At 38.0% G+C, this 23,665-nt stretch overlaps 1 protein-coding gene across 1 annotated transcript in view; it reads left to right on the forward strand.

The window, feature by feature from the left end:
- Nucleotides 1–11,043, forward strand: part of LOC108394619 (serine/threonine-protein kinase TAO1-like) — a 53,662-nt gene extending 42,619 nt beyond the window's left edge. The window contains exons 15-17 of the mRNA XM_073236216.1: nt 190–429; nt 4,727–4,909; nt 8,897–11,043. Coding sequence (XP_073092317.1) covers nt 190–429; nt 4,727–4,909; nt 8,897–9,223 — 750 coding nt within the window. The 3' untranslated portion in view covers nt 9,224–11,043. The remainder of the gene's footprint in view (nt 1–189; nt 430–4,726; nt 4,910–8,896) is intronic.
- Nucleotides 11,044–23,665: the final 12,622 nt, after the last annotated feature.

Raw genomic sequence — 23,665 nt, forward strand, 5'->3', positions numbered from 1 at the left:
GATAAGGCAATTGTGCTACTAAATTGCCCATTTTCTACAGTTCCAGTAATAAAACTCTAATATTCACTGTGCAGTCATTACTGAATCAGAGAATTACATCTATATCCTGGTTATTCTGTTTCTTAGGATTTTTTTTCTCCTGGCATTGTACATCATCAAATTATGCCTTTGTCTTTTTTTATGGATTAGGAATTAAATAAAAGGCAGGCTCAAAAGGACTTAGAGCATGCAATGTTACTGCGACAGCATAAATCCACACAAGAATTGGAGTTCCGCCACCTCAACACAGTGCAGAAGATGCGCTGTGAGTTGATGAGACTGCAGCATCAAGCCGAGCTCACTGACCAGCTGGAGCGTAATAAGCGGAGAGAGCGAGAACTAAGGCGGAAGCACGTCATGCAGGCTCGACAGCAGCCTAAGAGTCTGAAGGTACCTTTAGCCTAAGCTTCTTGGCAAAGGAGAACACATAAAAGGCACATGTAAACAGTAAAAGTCTAAGCCAGATGTCTGTCATAAAGAAATTGAATAAGCTTTTTTCTTTTCATTTTAAGCATATTTGGTTAGTATTGGTGTAGAGGGTCTATAGCTGCAGACTTCAGCTTGTGTATTTCTCAGCAGAGTACCAAAAAAATGGCCAGAACTTTTTAACTGTAGAAAGTGTCATAAATAAGATTCAAAATTCTCATTTTAAGTGTACCCAAATGTCCAGTGTTGATACTGCAATCTACATATCAACATCCTAACCTGCTGCCTTCTCTCTGTTGTTCCAAGTTTTATAGTTTTGGAATCTTATTTCCTCTGAATGTGATTTGTATCCAAAAGAGGCGGTAAGTTCTTAATTAGTACAGAAACCAGTGAATGAAAAACGCCTTTTTACCCCCTCTCCCTTCATTGTCAATACTCATCTTTAGAGGAATAGTGGAATTATCACACTGTTACTCCCATTCTTTCTGTGTTTGGTAACATAGGTAAGACCGGGGCATGTGTAGTTGGAGTGTATTTTTTTAATTAGTACATCAGAGTGAAGGAGGTATTACATGCTCTCTTGTAGACAAATAAGGAAAGACAAGTGTTGGTGATATATCATATCAAAGGACTTTAAATTTTGTATTTGCTTTGATAGAGAAATTTATTTATATGATACAAAATTTAAAAGATGCCAAAGTGTATGTATTATAAACTTAAAGGTTTCCCTCTCCTTGTTCTTTAGGCCACCTGGTCCAGCCCCCTCTACCAAAATCAACCAGAGTTAACAATTCCAAGGAATTTTCTAATTTTATAACTTGTAATAAATACGTGAAGTATAATCACATGAATCTTAATAAACAAAAAACCAAAATGACCCACTATATATGTTGTCACCCACAGTAGTACCTCAGTTAATCTGTACATGTCTCCGCATTGTAAACTTGTGTTTACATCCAATGAAGCCCGGTTTCACGGTATCTCCTTTACCCTCTTTTTCGATCTCTGACAATTTAACTATAAAACTATCAGGTAACACTTACCTGAATAACTCTCCTGAAGTCAAGTGAAATTCACTCACAGAAGTAATCTGTGTCCAAACCAGAAGCTAAACCTTACCTAGTGGTGTCTCTGATTCCTATTCAACTCCATTCATACAAGTTGTCCTGAACAAAACACAGAAGCAAAGCTAATATTTATCCTTTCTTGTGAGTCTAAGTAAAATTTTATACTTTGCTGTATCTTCAAAACAGCTAATGAACATCGTTTACAGAGTGGCTCGTACGTTGACTACCCTCATAACCATCATTAGTTAATGCTTATCACAATCAGAATTCATAATGATTTTCCAGATTTATTTTGTCTTTGTAGTGGTTACATAGTAGAGGTTCTCACCAAAAGATATTTAAAGCATGTCTATAAAATGAATTACAGTTTTAAAGTGAGCAGCACCCAGAAGTAAACCGAACTGAAAGCTTGTTTAGTTTTCTTTGGTCAGACCATGAATCTGATAGGACTTCATTTCTCTGGGGCTTGGAATAGGTTAGTTGTTTGCTGTTTAACCCTTCCTTTTGGTTCCCTGTTGTGGCCCCCTTCTCCGTTTGAAAGCTTGGAGACACTAGTCTGATTTTCAGATACTGTTAAAAAATCAAGGGGAAAAATAATGTCTCACAGTCATAGGCAGACTTCAGATAGAAAACGTCCTTCTCATGATACATAAGCTCAAGATTTTCCGTAAAAGAAATTGTTCTGTTACTTCAGTGGGAAAGAAAATCACCATGTTCCTCTTAGTTGTATATATCTATCTACTTGCCCAATTTGAACAAAATAGACTCTTTTTTTTAAATTAAGGTATCATTGATAAACAATCTTAAGAAGGTTTCACATGAGCAACATTGTGGTTTCAACATTCACTCATACTATGAAGTCCCCCCCAACCCACTGCAGTCACTGTCCATCAGCGTAGTAAGACACTATAGAGTTAGTACTGTCTTCTCCGCGCTGTGCTGCGTGCCCCATGACCCCACTACATTGTGAGTGCTAATAATAGTGCCCCTTAATCCCCTTCTCCCTCCCTCCCCACCCACACTCCCCAATCCCTTCCTTTTTGGTAACCCTAGTCCCTTCTTGGAGAAAACAGACTATTTTAACATCATGTCATTTCATTTATGTAAGTAATAGTTGCAACTTTTTAAGATAAATTTGTATTTACTATGTAGTAGTTCAACTTCAATAGTTGCAACTATTCCAACTTTCTCTAAGACTTTAAGGGGGATAGGAGGACTTCAGTTTGCACACTTAGGTGAGCTGACAGTATTTGTAGACATTGGGGCACCATTTCTGAGGAATGACTTGGGTAAACACCTATTGTTTATCTGCCATTTCTTCATCTGCCATTAGGTGACGTTTTGTCAGTATTAAGTGATTAAGAAACAACTGGAACATGTTTATCCTGCTTTCACTTGGGGGAAACATTGAGGAATATAGTTTATTCTTGGTATAAGTATTAATCTTGTTGAAAAAATTTTCCAGGGCATTCCTTTTTGTCATTAGCTAGTGATATGGAGTGTCTATAGTTTTCTTGGCAATATATTTGAATACTTAAAAGTTTTTTAAAGAATGGAGGTGGTTACACAAAGTCAGAAGAGAATTCTAAATTTCACTGTTCCATTTCTGGCTAACTTGGAGGAATTTTATTAATCAAGGGCAGGATTTAAGGGCAGTGCTAAGCGTAACTAAACCAAGAGTTTGTCTTTCTAGCTAGACATTTCTTGACCCTTCACAGAATAAAGGTACATGACTATGACTTAGTACCTCAATTGGTGTAAAATGCAGAAAAGGATATATATTTGATTTTGTAGTATGGGAGCAAAGAGTGGGAACTAGTTCCTTGACAAGAGTGTTTGGTCATACACGCATTTGCACACTTAGTCAACCATTCAATATCTGGCAGTATATATATTGAGGTAAATAATTTCAACTGTAGGTTCTGCCTTTGTGTAGGAAATGAGTGTTGTTACTTGTAGGCTTGATGGCTATACCTTATGAAATATAGCACATCTTACTACATTTTATTGAAACTTGAGTTCATAGAATTATTAACCTGTGATTTAAAGCCAGAGTTATTCTGTTTCTGAACTCAAATTATTTTATCTCAAAAATGTTTATGTAGTTCATGTCTGTTACCATTTCCACAAGAAGGGTTGTCCCTTCTCTTGCCTCATAACTTTTCTTTGACCTTTGAAAGATTAGTTAGCTGACTTCCAGGTTTTTGCTTGTGGTGCTAAAGAGTAAAGCCTAAGGAGAAGCAGACCCAAAACTTAGCCATCTTAACTGAGCAGTATGACCACATTAATGAAATGCTCTCCACTCGAGCTGTAAGTTTATTTTACTTAGGCAAAACAAATTTAGTGCCCCTTTCCTTCCACCACCCAAATAAAATCCCAACAATTGAAATATTAAGTTGGAGATGAAAATGCTGCTGCACCTTGGGAAATAGTGAAGGTGGTCCATATTCTTCTTGTTCTCAGCATTGCTTGGAAATATGCAGGATGCATATGTAATTCTCTTTGATACACTTGGTCATGAGGTTCCACATAGGCTCTCTGCTGGTGCCTTGCAGAGGTTTAGTACGTATACCAACAGTGCATCAAGATTGGAGAAGCAGCTTTGTTAAGCAGGGTTCAAAAAGTAGCGCTTTACCGGGAATCCAGATGGTCACATTTGAGTGCAGGCACAAAATAATTGCTATGTCAGTTTACAGACTTTTTCTTAATGGGCCAGATAGTAAATATTTTAGGAGGAAAAACTGAGGTTATTATGTGGGTATTTACATAGCCATTTAAAATGTGACCAATTCAGAATGTAAAAAACCATTCCTAATTAGTGGACTATTGAAAAACAAAAACAAAAAATCAGGTAGCTGTTCAGCTTTGGCCCATAAGCTGTGGCATGCTTGTCCCTGTTCTGTAGTTATTTCCATTGGAGAGAAGACATTCCCAGTCTTACATCAATCAGATTCCGTTTTCCTTTAAAAAATAATGATTATTTAGGCATCATCCAAATAGCTTATGACAGCTTTATTCTTATAATGCCGTCATTGGTTGCTGTGTTTTCCTTTTCCAGAGATGTTTACCCCAAGATGTAAAAGAGAACGGTTGTGCCCTATAGAAGAGTAGTCTGCCTTAACTTACACGTCCTCCTTTCCATAGGTCATGAGAAGGTAGCTCACAGGAGGATGTATGTTTTCTTTCTCTTTCAGCCGCATTTGGATGAAGCGCAGGAGGCAGAGTGCCAGGCTTTGAAAACGCAGCTGCAGCAGGAACTGGAGCTGTTGACTGAACTTCAGAGCAAGATCAAAATGCAGGCTGAGGCACAACACGCTCAAGAGCTTCGGGAGCTGAAACGGAGGGTCTCCCTCCGCAAGGCACTCTTGAAACAACAGGTATGCGTAATAGAAAAAAGTAATTGTGCCAGGATTTGCTTTCATCAAAATCATTTCATAAATATATTTTCTTGATGACAGAGGTGGCATTAGATTGTTTTCACAATACCATATTTCCTTAATTCTAGTTTTGGTAGTGTTTTCTTTTTCTTTAAAATTACTGATTCAGTAATGAACCTTACAATTAATGAGTGTGATGTATTAAAGGAATATATATACTTAAGTAGCAATTACTAGAGGAATGATGTGGAGTTATGTGAAGACAGTTGAATTGTAAAAGGATAGCTCTGGCTCCGTCTTCCTCCCTTCTTTTGTGTACCTAGTTGTACCTAAAGAAATTGGAGAGAAACTTGGATAGTGAAGGAAAAAACTTTAGTAATTGCTTGAGAGAGACAAGGAAAAGGGATCAGGAATATACTTTATTCATTCATCCCTGGTCTGAAACTGTACAGATTGATGCATTACTAGAAAAGAGAAGGTAAGACCAGTTTTACACAGATGAAGTGTCAGGCTGAAAATATTTCTAGATGTAGCTTTATTTATTTTACTTATTCTTTGTCATATATATTAGAACTAGAATCCCTAAATTCACTTGTGTCCTTTAAGGTACTGAGGCTGTATGTGTGTGTGTGTGTTGAAGAAAGAACAAAGGGTATAAGCTTTTGAGAAAGAAAGAGAGGAAAGGCATTTGTTTTGAGAAGTAGTAGAATACCACTTGTATCCAGGATTGAATGCTCTGTTCCAGAATTCCTGAGCCATAAGTTCCCAGCAGCTGGCATGTCTTAGGTCCATTGTAAGTTAACACATGCCTAATGGTTTTGTCTGTTAAAAATTGTCATCGCTTCTGGACCATTAATTGGCGCATAGATTTTCCTCTACTTTCTACAGTTCTTGTGATTAAAAATAGAATACCTCATTTCTATTAAAAATAAATGTTCTTAAAAACTCCACCAAAATAAGGTGTTGCTATTTCTCTGGCACAGCTGTCTTCATTACTGGCTCCTTTAAGAGGTACTTGCCTCTAAAAATTATCTCAATTGTGTTTCTCATTCAAGGTGGGAAGACAGAAACACATACAAATTTTTAGAAAAATGTAGTTGTCCCATGTACAGAATTCATAAATCTGCCTGATTTCAACTTGCATATTTAAAATTGAATCTAAAGTTCCATCTCTTATGCTTCAAAATTATCACTAAAAGAGAAACCTATAGTATTTCAGTAACAGTGTCATGAGAGAAGTATTGGTACTGTTTTATTTCTATTTTTAGCTCCACCTAGTGGCTCCGAGTTAAAGAGTGCTAATTAGTATCTTAGGTGTAGTCATTTCAATATATGAACTAAGGCCTTTATGTTCTACGAAACCAGGTAAAATGTTGGCATAGGGCTGATACCATTGCCAGAAGTGCAGTGGCACTCTCATACATTGTTAATGCATTTTGGAAAGCAATTTGGAAGTATATCAATGATCTTTGAAAATGTTAAGCAAAGAATTTAGAGAATTTAGAGAAAAGAAATCCTGAATACAGGAAAAGCAATATGCATAAATATGTTAATTATGGCATAGTTTATAATGGTTTTAGACACCTAACCATGTAAAATAATTAAGTGCTTATGACCAAGCCACTTAATAAAATCTTACTCAACCATTTAAATAATGGCTATAAAAATAGTATTAATGTGGAAAAATGCTTATGAGGTGTTGAATAAAATAAAGACAAATCACACTTAAAGTGAGTTGAACTAATACTTATAATGGCTCTTTTAATATGGTAGATTGGTTGTGGTGGTTTGTATTTGATAATAGACATGCATAAGATTTAGTATTAAAAATAATAAAAGAAACAGTGGAATAAATCTACAGTGCTTTGAGTTGCTGCTTGATTTTTAGGGCTCATGTTTATATTTCAAGTGAAGTGCATGACTATAAAGTAGTTTGGGGTCAGTCAGTTGGCAACTACCAAGGCAGTGATATACCCATGGTATGATTTGAAAACATTGTAACATCTGTATTTTCTGTACTTTGTGCCTACTGGTTGTACAGATAAGAAACAGTCATCTGAAAATAGAGGTGGAACCAGAGAGAATGTTAGTTGTTTCTAGATGTGTAATAATTCTGTTTGAAGATTGCTTTCAGCCTCCAAATGAAACAAGAATTGTCCTCCAGGTCCTCCAGGTGTTTCCATGCTAAATTGTGTGTTTTTAAAAGGGTACTTTAAAAAAGATACATAAGAGGGGACTTGATAATATGGGTAAATGTTGTAACCAAAATGTTGCTCATGTGAAACCTTCATAAGATTGTATATCAATGATAACTTAGTATAAAAAAAGATACATAAAAATTAAGCACATTTGTTGAGCTAGATTTCTGTGTAGAGAACAATGACTATTGGCGTAAGTCCTCAAATATCTTAAAACCTAATTTAATACTTCTTTACAAATACTCTTTATTTCCTATTTTTTAAAAACTTTGTATCATGGAAATTTTCAAACAAAAAGTATTAGTGAAATTATTAAGAACTAGTACAATGAAGTCCCCAAATACTCATTACGCAACTTCAACAGCTATCAGTATCTTGCTTATATTTCATCTGTTTCCCAACTCCACATGCAGCTTTTTAGGGGAGCAGGATAGGGGGCAGAGTATCTGAAATATTTTAAAGCAAATCCCAGCATAGAATCATTTCACTGCAAACACAGATAAGGAAATAAGGACTCTTTTACTTCAACATAGTCATAATTCCATTGTGTTAACTAACAAAATTATAATAAATGTTTAAGATTACCTAATACTCAGTCCATACTTAGATTTCCCTTTGTATCTAAAAAAAGGTTTTCTTGGTTTATTTAGATTGGGGCCCAAACATGGTGTAGACGTTGCATTTGATTGTCTTTTAAGCCTTTTAGTCTCCTGTGCCCTTTTTTTTTATTACTGTGGACTGGGTCATTTGCTTTGTAGGAATTCTCACATTTGAATTTGGCTGATTCCATCCTCATGGTGTCATTTAATGCATTCCTCTTTACTTTGCATTTCCTGTAAACTGGTCATTAGATCTAGGGGCATGATTATATTTACATTAATTTTTTTCCTTTTAAAAATTTTTGCGAGGAATGTTCATAAGGGTTACTGTGTTACACTTCCTTTTGCATCACATCAAAAGCTATATAATGTCTAGTTGTCCCACTTTGAAGTCATATTTGATGAGTGGGCTCAGATATTCTCATTCATCAACAATTTCTCCATCAACTTCTTCCCATTGTCATTGACTATTGTGTATTTTTTCACACTAAAACTATTTCTAGTCAGCTATATATATTTGTAAACCTTTGAGTTGTCCAAAACTGATTCTGACGGCTACCCAACCACTGATTTCTAAGTACATAGAGTCTCCTAACTTTCTAATGGAAACTTTATGGTTTCTGTTTGTTTTTCACTTAATGCTCTGATCTTTCTGGAATATGGTATCAGATGAGATTCCATTTTTATTTTCTTCCAGATGGTTAGCCACTTGTGCCTGTGTTGTTTTTCCCATTAAATTAATTAGTGCTTTTGTCCTGCATTAAAAACTTACAAACTTCATTCTGTTTCTATTTTACTAATTACTGGTTCCTACACCAATACCATATTTATTACATTAGAGTGACCTTACGGTGTATCTAATAAGGCTACATTCTCCTTACACATTTTCTTTTTCAATCTTTTTACCTAATGGTTTTGGTAGCCATTCATGATAATTGCCTTGATTTATTATTTCAATAGAGATTATTACCTTTGCTTTTAAGAACTTAATTTTACACATTTTAGCAATATAAGTTATATATGATTCCTACAGTACATCTCTTTGATTTTTAAATGTACATCCTTTAAAATAGCCAGAGTGGACATTTTTATGATTCACTTTAAACCAGAATAATTATTGCTTCTGTAGTTTATATATTTTTTAAAATAAATGAGCTTTCTTTTTGCTTCCCCCCACCAACCCACAACAGATGGAAGAAGAGATATTGACATTTCAGAATGAGTGCAGTGAAAGAATACGAAGCCTGCTAGAGCGTCGAGCAAAAGAGATGAAAGCTTTCAAATCTGAAAGCGAGGGACTAGGTTTTGGAAACGACCTCTCTAACCTTGCCCCTGAGGCATTCAGCCAAACCCCCCCCGGAGCTCCTCTCAGGGTGCATCCCATAGGTGGCCTACCACAAGCCTGGGGCCATCCAATACAAGGTGGGTCCCCAGCGATGCAGGTCACCCTTCTGAGCCAATGCATGGGGTACCCCGAGGTAGCAGTATGTGAGTTCGCAATAGCCTTCGGGTTCTGAGGCAGACAGCTGCCGGGGGATGAACGGAACAGGGCATGAACAGAAGCACCAGTGTCACTTGACAAATATCCAATGGGTCACACATGTCTTACACGTGACCTAATAATTGAGAATGGTGAGGAGGAGCCAAGATGGTGGTGTGAGTAGGACAGCAGAAGTCTCCTCCCAAAAACATATATATTTTTGAAAATACAACAAATACAACCATTCCTAAAACAGAGACCAGAAGATACAGTACAATAGCCAGGCTACATCTACATCTGCGAGAACCCAGTGCCTCACGAAGGGGATAAGATACAAGCCATGGCCTAGCAGGACCAGAGGGAGCCCAGGACTGCTAAATACCCAGCCCTAGCCATCCGCACCAGAGCATGGACACACAGTGCGTGGTGTGCTGGATACTAGGGAAACTGAACAGTAAAACCTGCGAGCGGATCCCCACGGCCGGCGCACCTGCGACAAAAGAAAAGCGTGTGCTTTTTGAAGGTCTTAAAGGGACAGGGGCCTCACAGCTGGATGGAGGCATCCCGGCATACAGCCCAGCAGCTGGGAATCCCCAGGAACTCCAGGTGCCCCAACCCCCTGGGCGACAACATAGCTTGGCGGCCCCCCACAGTGATAAACAGCCTCCCGCCCACTCCCCCTCTGGCGCGGCCCCACCACAGCAGAGCAGCAGCCTAAAAGTGGCCACGCCCACAGCAACCGCACGGAGCTTACTCCACAGTAGCGGGGCAAGAATCAGAGACCCCATCTGCACGCAGCTGCCCAGTAAAAGCCATATAGGGTCACCGTTCTCCCAGGAAAGGAAGGCCAGGAGCAAGTGGAAAGGGACTTTGATCTCCCAGCTGACACACATGCCAAGTGCCTACGACTACCTCTATCACCATGAAAAGGCAGAAGAATTTGATACAGACCAGACTAAGCCAGACATCCATCCTCCCCTGAAAGGGAATCTGAGGAGATAGATTTAACCAATCTTCCTGAAAAAGAATTCAAAATAAAGGTCATAACCATGCTGATGGACTTGCAGAGAAATATGCAAGAGCTAAGGAGGGAGAACACAGAAATAAAACAATCTCCGGAAGGACTTAAAAGCGGAATGGACGAGATGCAAGAGGCCATTAATGGAATAGAAATCAATGAACAGGAACGCAGAGAAGCTGACACAGAGAGAGATAAAAGGATCTCCAGGAGTGAAAGAATATTGAGAGAACTATGTGACCAATCAAAATGGAACAATATCCACATTATAGGGGTACCAGAAGAGGAGAGAGAAAAAGGGATAAAAAGTGTCTTTGAAGAAATAATTGCTGAAAACTTCCCCAAACTGGGGGAGGAAATAGCCTCTCAGACCATGGAAGCACACAGAACTCCCAACACAAGGGACCCAAGGAGGACAAGACCAAGACACATAATAATTAAAATGGCAGAGATGAAGGACAAGGACAGAGTACTAAAGGCAGCCAGAGAGAGAAAAAAAGTCACCTACAAAAGAAAACCCTTCAGGTTATCATCAGACTTCTCAACAGAAACCTTACAGGCCAGAAGAGAATGGCATGATATATTTAATGCAATGAAAGAGAAGGGCCTTGAATGAAGGATACTATATCCAGCACGATTATCATTTAAATATGAAGGAGGGATTAAACAATTCCCAGAAAAGCAAAAATTGAGGGAAAGGCTAAACAGATGTCACCAGAGAAAATAAAATCACAGCAAAGAAAGCGGACCAATCAATTACTAACTAAAGGCAAAAACCAAAATCAACTACCCACAAAAGCAGTCAAAGGAAACACAAAAGAGCACACACACATACACACACACACACATACACACACACACACACACACACACACACAGAAAAAAACCACCTAACATACAAAGAATGGAGGAGGAGGAATAAGAAGGGAGAGAAATGAAGAATCATCAGACTGTGTTTATGATAGCTTAATAAGTGAGTGAAGTTAGACAGTAAGATAGTAAAGAAGCTAACCTTGAACCTTTGGTAACCAAAACCTAAATCCTGCAATGGCAATAAGTACATATCTTTCAATAATCACTGTAAGTGTAAATGGACTGAATGCACCAATCAAAAGACACAGAGTAATAGAATGGATAAAAAAGCAAGACCCATCTATATGCTGCTTACAAGAGACTCACCTCAAACCCAAAGACATGCACAGACTAAAAGTCAAGGGATGGAGAAAGATATTTCATGCAAACAAGAAGGTGTTGCAGTACTAGTATCAGACAAAATAGACTTCAAAACAAAGAAAGTCACAAGAGATAAAGAAGGACATTATATAATGATAAAGGGCTCAGTCCAACAAGAGAATATCACCATTATAAACATCTATGCACCCAACACAGGAGCACCAACATATGTGAAACAAATACTAACAGAATTAAAGGAGGAAATAGAATGCAGTGCATTCATTTTAGGAGACTTCAACACACCACTCACTCAAAAGGACAGATCCACCAGACAGAAAACAAGTAAGGACACAGAGGCACTGAACAACACACTAGAACAGATGGACCTAATAGACATCTATGGAACTCTATACCCAAAAGCAACAGGATACACATTCTTCTCAAGTGCACATGGAGCACTCTCCAAAATAGACCACATACTAGGCCACAAAAAGAGCCTCAGTAAATTCAAAAAGATTGAAATTCTACCAACCAACTTCTCAGACCACAAAGGCATAAAACTAGGAATAAATTGCACAAAGAAAGCAAAAAGGGTCACAAACACATGGAGGCTTAACAACATGCTCCTAAATAATCAATGGATCAACGACCAAATCAAAATAATTGAGAATGGCCATTCTGCTGGAACAGTCCAGCAAAGGAAACTCCCTGTAGACATCATCACAAGCAGCCTCCTCGCTTGGGTGCTACCATGTGGAAGCTGAGTACAGATGGTATATTTTATTCATTTTTGTAAAGCGTTCTGTTTTGTGTTTACTAATTGGGATGTCATAGTATTTAGCTGTCAGGTTTTGTGCTTTGTTTTGTTTTTAACTTTTGGGGAAATTTTATGTAAAGGGGAATTGGTGTGTATGTGTGTTTATTAAATATGCACACACACACACACATACAGTGCACGTGGTAAAAAGAAACTGGTTAGATAGGGGGTATTTTCTGAAAACTGCAAAAACAATTCAGCAACGTGGCTTGACTCATCACTTTTGGACAAGTCTATCCTAAGAAATTTGTGAAAAGATCTAAAGCCTTTCTCTCTATACACCAGGTTCTTATGAGCCGCTCACAGCAGCCAGCATATGCTAAAACAAGTTATTATGGAAACACACCTGTATCCCCTCACCAATGTATTTTGGTTATTAAATAAATGTATTTTGTCTGACTTTTGTTTATTAAATTGGCCTCATTTGGAGTAGGAAAAAAGTGGAAATCCATGAACACTAAAGGGTTGCATTGACTCTTTCAGAGAGTAGAAGACAACCTAATTCTTTTTCTGAATGCTGCAAGCTTGTCAGGGATTTTTTTTTTTTTTTTTTTTGGTCCATTCAATTGTGCCTTCTTTGTGGTATGGTGAGATGGAGGTGCTTCAGGAGATCCCAAGTTTTGTGGAAATTACATTGTCAAACTTGTAAGCCTCCAAAGGGGAAGACAAAAAGGGTGAGAGGGGCCCCTGAAAGTTCATATGACGGGTATGTTCAGTAGCAGAGTGAGGAGATGAAGCCTATGTATATCCTGACGTTTTGTTGCTTATGCTGTGATACGTCATCCTAGCTGAGCTAAGCTCTGTTAACTTCCAAGACCCCAAACAGTACTTTTACTTTGTTTATACAAAAACAAAGACATGTAGCCAATACAAATCAAAGGCCAGAGGTATTTGAATGATGCCGTATTTACAGACCACCATCTCCTGGAATTCTCATCACACTACTTAGACATAAATCGATTACCCCCTTTTGGTTTATGGGGTTTCCTGTTTACAAGTAGAATAGCCCGTTATTTAAGTGCTTAGTTGCCGAGTGAGCCAGGAGTCACTGAGCCTGTGACTTTACCAGGGCTGACTAACCCTCAGCACCACTGTAGGTTTTGCTGCATGTGCAGGTCCTCTTCCTTTTTTTTTTTTTTTTTTTTTCTGTTGTTGATTGCTGTTTTTGTTGCTGCAATACTTTACAAACTTGTAGTTTCTTGAGACTTAGTGATTGCTTGGCATCATGTTAACATCACACGACAGAAAATACCACTTGCAGAAGTCTAAAGCCTCGGTGCTAACGTACTACTGAAAAGGAACCAGCAAGTTTGGCAAATAAAAAAAAAAACACTACAGTGAGTTATGGTGGTCAGGAAATCTCTTGACGAAAGCTAACTTCTTTTTTCCAGAGAGGGGTGTGTTTTGTTTTATTTTGTTTTCTTTTGTAATGAAGGATCCACCTGATGCTGACAATCAGATGTGACTTGGGGTCCCACCGCCAGTGTGGAGACTGAGCTGCAGGTGGGTGGGGAGCCATGAATATGACTTGAAGGGAAAAAATGTCCTTCCCCGTGAGCGCTCCAAGTTCCTTTAGGTTGCTGTCCTGCCCTCTCCCCAGTTGTCTTGAAGAACCAGGAGCCCTGCTGCTGACAGACTCCTGCTTTTCACAGAGGGCTCCAAGGTAGCATTCTCCACGGCCTCTCAGTGATGCTCTCCGCCTAGACCAGACCAATCACCATTGAAATCTTGGTTTTCTCAACCAATTTAAGTCTTCTCCAGGTACGTCAGCCCAGTCTGCCTGAATCCACCCCTTTAGGACTTTCTAGCATTCATTTAATGGGAACTGGGAGAAAAATTAATATTTCAGTGTAAATATTTTTAAAACCAAGATCGCAGTAGAATTCACACACAGTCATAGGCAGTGTTTCATGTAGCGCTCTGGTCCGTCGTCCTCCTGGCCACGGTTGAGATCACCAGTTTTTAGGTGGACATAACATGTACTTGATTCTACTGAAAGGGACTTAATTATTTCAATAGCTCTTCTGCATTCAAATATTGTACAGTATCTCAGACAAATTGAGATATCTACGTGTTTAGAGGAAAGTGATAGGACCAACCTTTAGAATTTATAAAATGTCCAAAAATATAATGGAATTTGATACCTTTTAAAAAATTCTTACTAGATCTGGCTCCTTTACTGAAGCAGATCAGTTTTGCATATAAAACTCTAAAATCGAAATGGACTTAAATTAGTCAAACTGAATTACTGAGTTCATGCAGACTACATGTACTTGTAAAATCGTGATTGAACACTGACTCCAAATGTCTGTCCAGTAGGGCTTCGTTTTTGCCACAGGACCCGAGCCAGTTTTACATCACTATACCTGAATTATTCCATTAAGTTAATTTGAATTAAAATATATATGGTTTGAAAAAAATAAAATAAATAAAATATATATAGTTTGCAAAAAGATTCAAATTAATTCAGATTAATCATTCAGATTGGTTTGTGTGTGTTTGTAAGATTAACTTCTGAGGAATCTCAATCATGGTAGGAATCATCAAAGAGTAAAAGCAGGAAAATCTGAAGGATTTTGAAAGATCCTAAAGAAAGAAGCAGGCACTTTCTCAATCAGTGTACAAATGTCAACCTTTGATTAAACTAATACTACCTCCTCCCCAGTGCTGGTGTTCACTTAATATGTATGTGTTTAAGAAAATAAAAAATATGGGAAATTTGTCCAGCATATCAGAAATTTGTAAATGCTATATCTGGTATCCAGAACTTGGCAGTAAAAAGTTTCCTGTGTTCACTATCTCTCCCTTCTTCTAAGTTAACATTTTGAAAATGTAAAACCTCATACCTTGAGATAATCCTTAATTGGGTTCCCTTCCTTTCATACATATTTTTTTCTCTGTTTATTAAAATCAGCTGTATCCCCAAATTACAGTATCTACAGGTATTTTCACTGATATATAAGGTTAGCTGGAAAATGTATTTATATTATTTTTATTCAGAACTGCCATTCTTTTCAGTGATCTCTATACCTGGAGATGACTAGTCCTGCATTTAAAGCCACACCCACAGGTATAATACGCTTAGTTCTCTAAGCCAAGGATTTACCAGTAAATTGAACTTTTTAGCATAACCATCATGATGTTCAGCTGCCTAGACATCAGATAAACACCACTCAGCAAACTAAGAAACTGTCCTTGACACTCCTTCCCACTCCCGCCTCTTTCCTCACCCCCTTTTCAAAAACCAAAACCTCTGTTATGAGTGTCTTTTTCAGACCATAAGGCAGACTTTAGTAACTTTCTACTTTAAGTACTAAATATCTGGCATTTTAAACTTTCATAGAGTACATTGTGTTGGACACTGGAATAATACTCTTCATTTTCACCTGTGAAATATGACTTTATTGTACTTGAAACACCTCTTTTGCATTTCTCCATTTGTGCCATTCACTAGTGGAGATGAATTGTATTATACCATGATCTACTGGCTTTTTAAAAAGCTGTTAAGTATGCACATTTTTGGTATAGCTATTATCATTTGTACGTATATATTGTATATACACATGAGTGCCTATATGTGTGTATAGATAGGTGGATGTATCTCATACTGTACATTTCCATCAGGGCACTTAAGGTTCTGTTACTTGGTTATTTCAGTCCTCAGTTAAGGCAAGAATGCATGTGTTTCTTAAGAGTGAGTACTCTGGGTTGATATTTATGAAAAGATGGTCATTAGATGCTATCTTTTCTTTTTTAATACCCTCTTAGCACTTGTGTGGGTGGGAAGAAAACTGGGTAAAATGTGGATCCATAAGATGCAATGCAGTAAAAAGTACTGGGGATGGAGCCAGTTAGTGTTTCCATGGGTCTGTGTCGTGATACAGTAAAAAATAAGTGATGCGGAGAGAAACGAACCATGGAGATTGAAAAACACTGGTGGTGATTCCTCTGCAAAGATGATAGCCAATCACATAATCTTCATGTGCGCTATCTCTACATTTTTCTTAGTGATGCCGTTGATCCTTGTACTTTCTGTACTCCATTAATACTAATAACTATTAATTTTGCTAAGGACCAAAATAGCCAAGAAAGGAGTTGCGGTTATGGCATCTAAGGTTCTCCTAAACTAAAGTCTACAGGCCATGGCCACTGGGGGAGGGATATGGGGTTGGCAGGGGGCTTTCTCTCTCCAGCTGCCTCTTCCTGCTTGCTAATAGTTCTTCCCGCACCTTCTGCCCCTTCTGAGCCACTACTATATAAGCACAGATTTGGCCCAACACAGCAGCCCTTTCCGACGAATTTTATATGGTCCTGCATATTTTTGTCCCATTCTCCCACTGTAAAGTGTCTAGTGTGTATTCAATTCAGGAAATAATATGTTTAAGTATATAAGTATGAATCGCTATTAGTGATATAAGGAGGTTTCTGTTTTTTAGATAAACTTCTTCCTCTAAGGGGAAAAGTCACATCTTGGGCTGCCATCTTGGAGCTGCTTACCAAAATACAGGTCATTATTAAAGAAAAACAAATTCGCTATTCTGTTTTGCCTCATCTAACGTGATAGGGCTCCCACCAGTTTGTAGCATTGCCTTTGAAAAGGCCCTCTAAGTTGGTAAGAACTGGAAGTTTCCCATGCTCAGATTCCTTAAAAGGATGAAGAGTGTGCTGTACATGTAGCAGACTTGCCTCTAGTGCACAAGGACTCTGACTGAAGTGTATTTTGCTGTGTCTCTGGTTATGTTGTCTGAACTTTTATGAAATCATTACAATAGGTCTGCATTGGAAATGCTTCTTTGTGAAAAACTAATTTTATTGAACACTGTCTAGAAAAAGAAATTGAAGCTGTGAACTCTTCCTTTATTGTGCATTTATAATTTCTACTGAATTCTGCTAGCCCTCTTTATAGTCACATGGACTAATTTTTCCCTCATTTATATTCAAATTTACAAAATCTTACTCATACAAGGGAAGAGAAACCATTTGGCCTAATGGTAGTCTTCAGATCACAAGTTACCAAGAAGGGACTAACAGTTACCAAAGGGAAAGGGACTGGGGAGGATGGGTGGAAAGGGAGGGATAAGGGGGAAAAGGAGCATTATGATTACCACACATAATGTGGTGGGTGGGGGCCACGGGGAAGGCAGTATAGCAACTGCAATGTTGTTCATTGTAAGTGTATATTAATGATGCCAAAAAATAATAAAAATAAAATAGAAAAAAAAATGATAAATGTGCCAGGTGGGGAACTGAAACTCATTACATTGCTGATGGGAGTGTAAAATGGTGCAACTATTTTGGAAAACTCTTTAACAGATGCTTATCAAGTTAAATAAACATTTACTAGGATAGAGTAAGTCCTTAACTAGTTATCATTTACTCAAAAGAAATTATAACACTGGCACACAGGAACTAGTACACAGCAGCTTTATTCATAATGACCAAAAACTGCAAATAATACAAATATCTATCAATAAATTAATGTATTATAGAATTATGGTATATTCACACAATGAAATACTATGCATCATAATAACAAGGAGTAGAGTACTGATACGTGGCAGTAACACAGGTGACTATGGAAAGCATTATGTTCAGCCAAATCCAGAAACAAAATAGCACATACTATACAATTTCCCTAAATTCTCTAACAGGCAAAATTTGTCTAAAGTAATAGATCTACAGTTGTCTGCGGTTGTCTGGGGCTAGTAGGGGGCAGAAAAGGGGATGTGAGAAGTGCAAACTTATGAACAACGTATGGAAGGATCTGTATGAAATGCTAATATTTCTCTCTTAAAGTAAGTAGGGCTGTGAAGAGCATTGCCTGTTAGCCTAGACATCTGTATTACCTAAATTTTTGTAGCAATCGCTCATAATTTTAAGAAATTTTGTTCTAAATTTGAGAAAAATAAAACAATATTTTAAAAACCACAACACATACTCTAATTAGGGAGACTACCCAAATGGCTATTAGCAAATTTTTTAATCCACAAAAGACTAACGCATTTTTAAAAATTACTTATGTGACAATTCCAACATTGATGTCAAAACATTTGAATCAAACACAAGAACAGAAACATCCAGATTAAGGGTTAATGTTCCTTAAATATATACATATCATTCAAATCACTCAGAAAGTACCTAATCTGCCAATATATAAATGGCCAAAGGATTTCAACATTCCATAAACAGGTAATAGAGATAATTGGGAGAAGTCAAAACCTGAAGCATAATGGGTGTAGTCATGAGTTTTCTGATTCCGTTTTCCTCTATCTCCTGGCTTTGACCTAAGAGTTGCCTGAGTAACTATTTTGATAGTGGTGATGACAAGAAAACCCTTAAAAGGAGTCCCCTTCTTCTATCCCCAAGGGGACCCTGTGACCTGGAGATGGTGAGGAAATATGCTGGGGTTTTTTCCTACTCTTTTTCCTCTTCGCCCTAGACTTGCAGTGCCAGAGGAACAGAAAAACCCTGTGAGAAAAACCTTTCTCTCAGGCCAGAAAAGCTAGAAACAGGGCCTCTGTTGCCCAAACAGTATGAGGAGAATTGCCATTATGTTTTTTTTCCTTTTCTCTCCTTTCTGCACTGTATGCAAGGACAGCCCCAGTTACAGGGAACTGTACAATGCAGAAGTCTAAGGGCGTCTGTGTCTTTCTGACCAAAGTAACTGGGAAAAGGCCACTGGAATCTGAAGAGAATGGGGGAAATCATGGAGAGGAAACAACTGGAAAAGACATGCCTATCCTGGGTATAAAGTAATACAAGTAACTTGTGTTTGTATAAAATAGACTCAGAAAGTATAGCAAAGGCTATGAGAAAGAGAACTAATAATGTATGATATATACTATTGCCTAAGTCCTAGACTATCACTGAGAGACATAGCACAGGCCAAATGTAAAGAGCACAGGGAAAGTTTTGAAAGTAGAACTGGTATTAGAACCGCCACCCACAGAAAGTGAGACAGAACGTGTCATCTACACTGGTTGCTGTCTGCTAAAACAAACAAATCAACCTCCAGAAGATGCAAACATGACTCAGAAATGACAATATCATATTCAAAATGACCAGAATAAAATCCAAAATTTACTGCACATGCTAAAACAAACAACACACACACACACCACTGGAGAATGTGACAAATTATCAAGGGAAAGAAAGGACAGATGCCTATTTTGAGAAGCCTAATGTTGGAATTGTCACATAAGACTTTAAAGCAGCTATTATAACCATAGTAAATGCAGTAATGGTTAACACTCTCAAAATAATTGGAAAGACTGAAGTTCTTAGCAGAAAAATAAGAACTATAAAAGAAGATCCACATTGAGAAATTTAGAACTGAAAAATATAATTACCAGAAATTACAAAAGAAATTGCATGGGCTCAACCGCTGAACAGAGATGAAAGAAGGGTCTGTAAACTTGAAGATAACAGAGCAGCAGAAATTATCTACACTGAAGAAAGACAGGAAAAAACACTGGAAAAAATGAATACATCCTTAGAAACTTGTGGGACAGTATCAAACTGTCTAAACTTCACATTATAGGTGTTATATAAAGGAAAAGAGAATTTTATTTTTTTAGAGAAAATAATTCTTACTCAAAGCAGGAAAGAGCCCAGATTTGACAAAAACATAAATTTAGAGATTCAAGATGCTCAGCAAGCCCCAAACAGAGCAAATTCAAAAGAGTTTAGGCCTGATAAGGCCTAAAATTAAAATCAGTAACAAACAGGCCTGATAAGGCCTAGACATGTCATAATGCTAAAAAGCAAAGATAAACTAAAATTTGAATGATCACGGATTTCTCATAAAATACAGTAGAGGCCACAGAATGTCAAATGATTAAGGTGAGGAAAGGAAAGAACTGCCAACCCAGAAGAGAATCCTTTATCTAAGCAAAAGTCTTGTAGAATGAATGCAAAAAGCAGAGAGGAGAGAGAGAGAGAGAGAAAGACTTAGATGAAGGAAAGCTAAGAGAATCTGACCTCCATTAAGGGAAATGTAAAATATCAAACAAAAGACAGCTGAAGGCTGTATTAATACTACATGAAATATTCAGAGCTTCAGAGCTAGGAAAATTACAAGGAGTAGAGAGAGACATTACATAATGTCATGATTCCATTCATCAAATTATTTAGGCCTGCTCTAATCTTTATTATGTCCCTCCTTCTACTGACTTTGGGCATCATTTGTTCTACTTTCTCTAGTTTTGTTAATTGTGAGTTTAGACTGTTCATATTGGATTTTTCTTCTTTCCTGAGGCAGGCCCGTATCGCAATATACTTCCCTCTTAGCACGGCCTTCGCTGCATCCCACAGATTTTGCAGTGTTGAATTAGTGTTGTCATTTGTCTCCATATATTGCTTGATCTGTTTTTATTTGGTCTTTGATCCATTGATTATTTAGGAGCATGTTGTTAAGCCTCCATGGGTTTGTAGGCTTTTTCATTTTCTTTGAGTAATTTATTTCTAGTTTCATACTATGGTGGTCTGAGAAGGTGGTTCAATTACAATATTTTTGAATTTACTGAGGCTCTTTTTTGTGGCCTAGTATATGGTCTATTCTTGAAAACGTTCCCTGTGCACCTGAGAAGAATGTGTATCCTGTGGCTTTTGGGTGGAGTGTTCTGTAGATATCTGTTAAGTCCATCTGTTCTAATGTGTTGTTCAGTACCTCTGTCTCCTTACTTATTTTCTGTCTGGTTGATCTGTACTTTGGAGTGAGTGGTGTGTTGAAGTCTCCTAAAATGAATGCATTGCTTTCTATTTCCTCTTTTAATTCTGTTAGTATTTGTTTCACATATGTAGGTGCTCCTGTGTTGGGTACATAGATATTTATAATGGTTATATCCTCTTGTTGGACTGATCCCTTTATCATTATGTAATGTCCTTTGTTTCTTGTGACTTTCTTTGTTTTGAAGTCTACTTTGTCTGATACAAGTACTGCAATTCCTGCTTTTTTCTCCCTATTAGATGCATGAAATATCGTTTTCCACCCCTTTACTTTCAGTCTGTGTATGTCTTTGGGTTTGAAGTGAGTCTCTTGTAGGCAGCATACAGACAGGTCTTGTTTTGTTATCCATTCAGTGACTCTATGTCCTTGGATTAGTATATTCAAACAATTTACATTTAGGGTGATTATCGATAAGTATGTACTTATTGCCATTGCAGGCTTTAGATTCATGGTTACCAAAGGTTCAAGGGTAACTTCCTTACTATCTAAGAGTCTAACTAAACTCAGTTAGTATGCTATTACAAACACAATCTTAAGGTTGTTATTTTTTTCTCTTTGCCTTTTTTCCTCCTCCATTCTTTATATATTAGGTATCATATTCTGTACTCTTTTTCTATCCCTTAACCTACATTGGGGTAGTTCATTTAATTTTACATTTGCTTAGTAGTTAATTATTCTGCTTTCTTTACTGTGGTTTTATCACCTCTGGTGACAGTTATTTAGCTTTAGGAACACTTCCATCTATAGGAGTCCCTCCAAAATACACTGCAGAGACAGTTTGTGGGAGGTAAATTCTCTCAGCTTTTGCTGATCTGGAAATTATTTGATCTCTACTTCAACATTAAATGATTATCTTGCTGGGTAGAGTATCTTGGTTCCAGGCCCTTCTGCTTCATTGCATTAAATACATCATGCCACTTCCTTCTGGCCTGTAAGGTTTCTGCTGAGAAGTCTGATGATAGCCTGATGGGTTTTCCTTGTATGTGATCTTTTTTCTGTCTCTGGCTTCTTTTAATACTCTGTCCTTACCCTTGATCTTTGCCATTTTAATTATTATATGTTTTGGTGTTGTCTGTCTTGGCTCCCTTCTGTTGAGAGATTTGTGCACCTCCACGGCCTGAGAGACTATCTCCTTCTGCAGATTGGGGAAGTTTTCAGCAATTACCCCCTCAAAGACACTTTGCCTTTTTCTCTCTCTTCTTCTGGTACCCCTCTAATATGAATATTGTTCCATTTGGATTGGTCACACAGTTCTCTCAATATTCTTTCATTCCTAAAGATCCTTTTTTCTGTGCCTCAGCTTCTTTGTTTCCTCTTCTCCACTTTCTTTTTCATTTATCCTCTCCCCCACCATATCTAATCCACTTTTAAATACCCCTTTTGTACTCTGTAATGAATGGATCTCTGTGATGATTTATTTCCTGAGTTCTTGAATGTTTTTCTGTACCTCCATGGTCATGTTTATGATCTTTTTGGAATATATTTCAGGAAGGTTGATGAGTTCATTTCATTTTCACTTGACCCTTTTTAATGTGTTTTGGGGATTTTGGTTTGAACCAGGCTCCTTTGACATTTCATATTTGTATGTGGCACCCTCTAGTACCCAGACATTTGTTCTCTGAGCTGAGTTTCCTGCTCATGTTCTGGCATTTGGCTTGTAACCTACAACAATGGAGAGGAAAGAATGAAACAAAGCAAAACCTTTTTCTTTCAAAACCATCTTAGACCAGTCTACTATCAACTAAGTAGGTAATTCATGTAGGAGATCCCAGTCAACAGCTTCTAATAAAATTTCATCTGAAAAAGCATACAAGCTAGATGGTTCTAAAATTTAAATGGGAATGTAAAGGACCTAGAATAGCCAAAATTTTGAAGGGGCATAAAAAGTTGGTAAATGTCCATCAGCATAGCAAAATGTTGTAGAATCACTACTTGTCCTCTCTGTTGTACAGCCCTCCCTCCCCTTTCTCCCTCCCCCCATGCATGCTAATCTTAATACCCCCTTTCTTCTTCCCCCCCCTCCTTATCCCTCCCTGCACACCCATCCTCCCCAGTTCCTTTCCCTTTTGAGCTGAAGCAGATAGGAGAAAAGCTAGCTCTCTGCCCTCCCTCCCCGCCATTTGCCTAAAAGCAGGGCAAAAGTTGGCACAGAAGTTAAACAATCACTGGCAACCCTAGAACCCTTATGAGCCCAGAGACTGGCACCAGGGGACTCTACATAACAAACTTTACTGACTAGTCCTCATCTTCTATTATTCCCCCCTTACGTCTTCCCTCCCACAGTTCGCCACCCTAGGAGCTCAAAAGTCCTGTTCCTTTGTCTTGTCACTTCTCCGGACAGTTACTGGGTCGGTTGGTTTCTTTGTTTGTATAAGGCTATATATACATATATACATATCTGAGTTACTCATCCCTGAGTATATACAATGCTAATCAGTTTGTCTTTCTCCTGTTAACCTGTCTTTTGTTACGAAGCCCCAGCCTCCGACAACCTAGAAGGGTAAAAGGGAAAAGATATTTCTCTTCCCCTACCAGGGGCTCTCAGGCACTTGGGGGTAGGTAATTCTGTGACTGGGTAGCTGAATAAATCCTACCCAGAAGGAGGGGAGGGGTCGCGCGAGGCCAAAGCTGTCATTGGTCTCCAAGTAGCAGCCGATATTCCTCCTATCAGACAGCATACAAGGAGTGAGTGTTTGGTAGATTTTGTTGTTTGGGCCATTTTCTTTCTTGCCTGAATTTGGAT

Source organism: Manis javanica, chromosome 4 (genome assembly GCF_040802235.1).
Source record: "Manis javanica isolate MJ-LG chromosome 4, MJ_LKY, whole genome shotgun sequence".
NCBI classification, from domain to species: domain Eukaryota; kingdom Metazoa; phylum Chordata; class Mammalia; order Pholidota; family Manidae; genus Manis; species Manis javanica.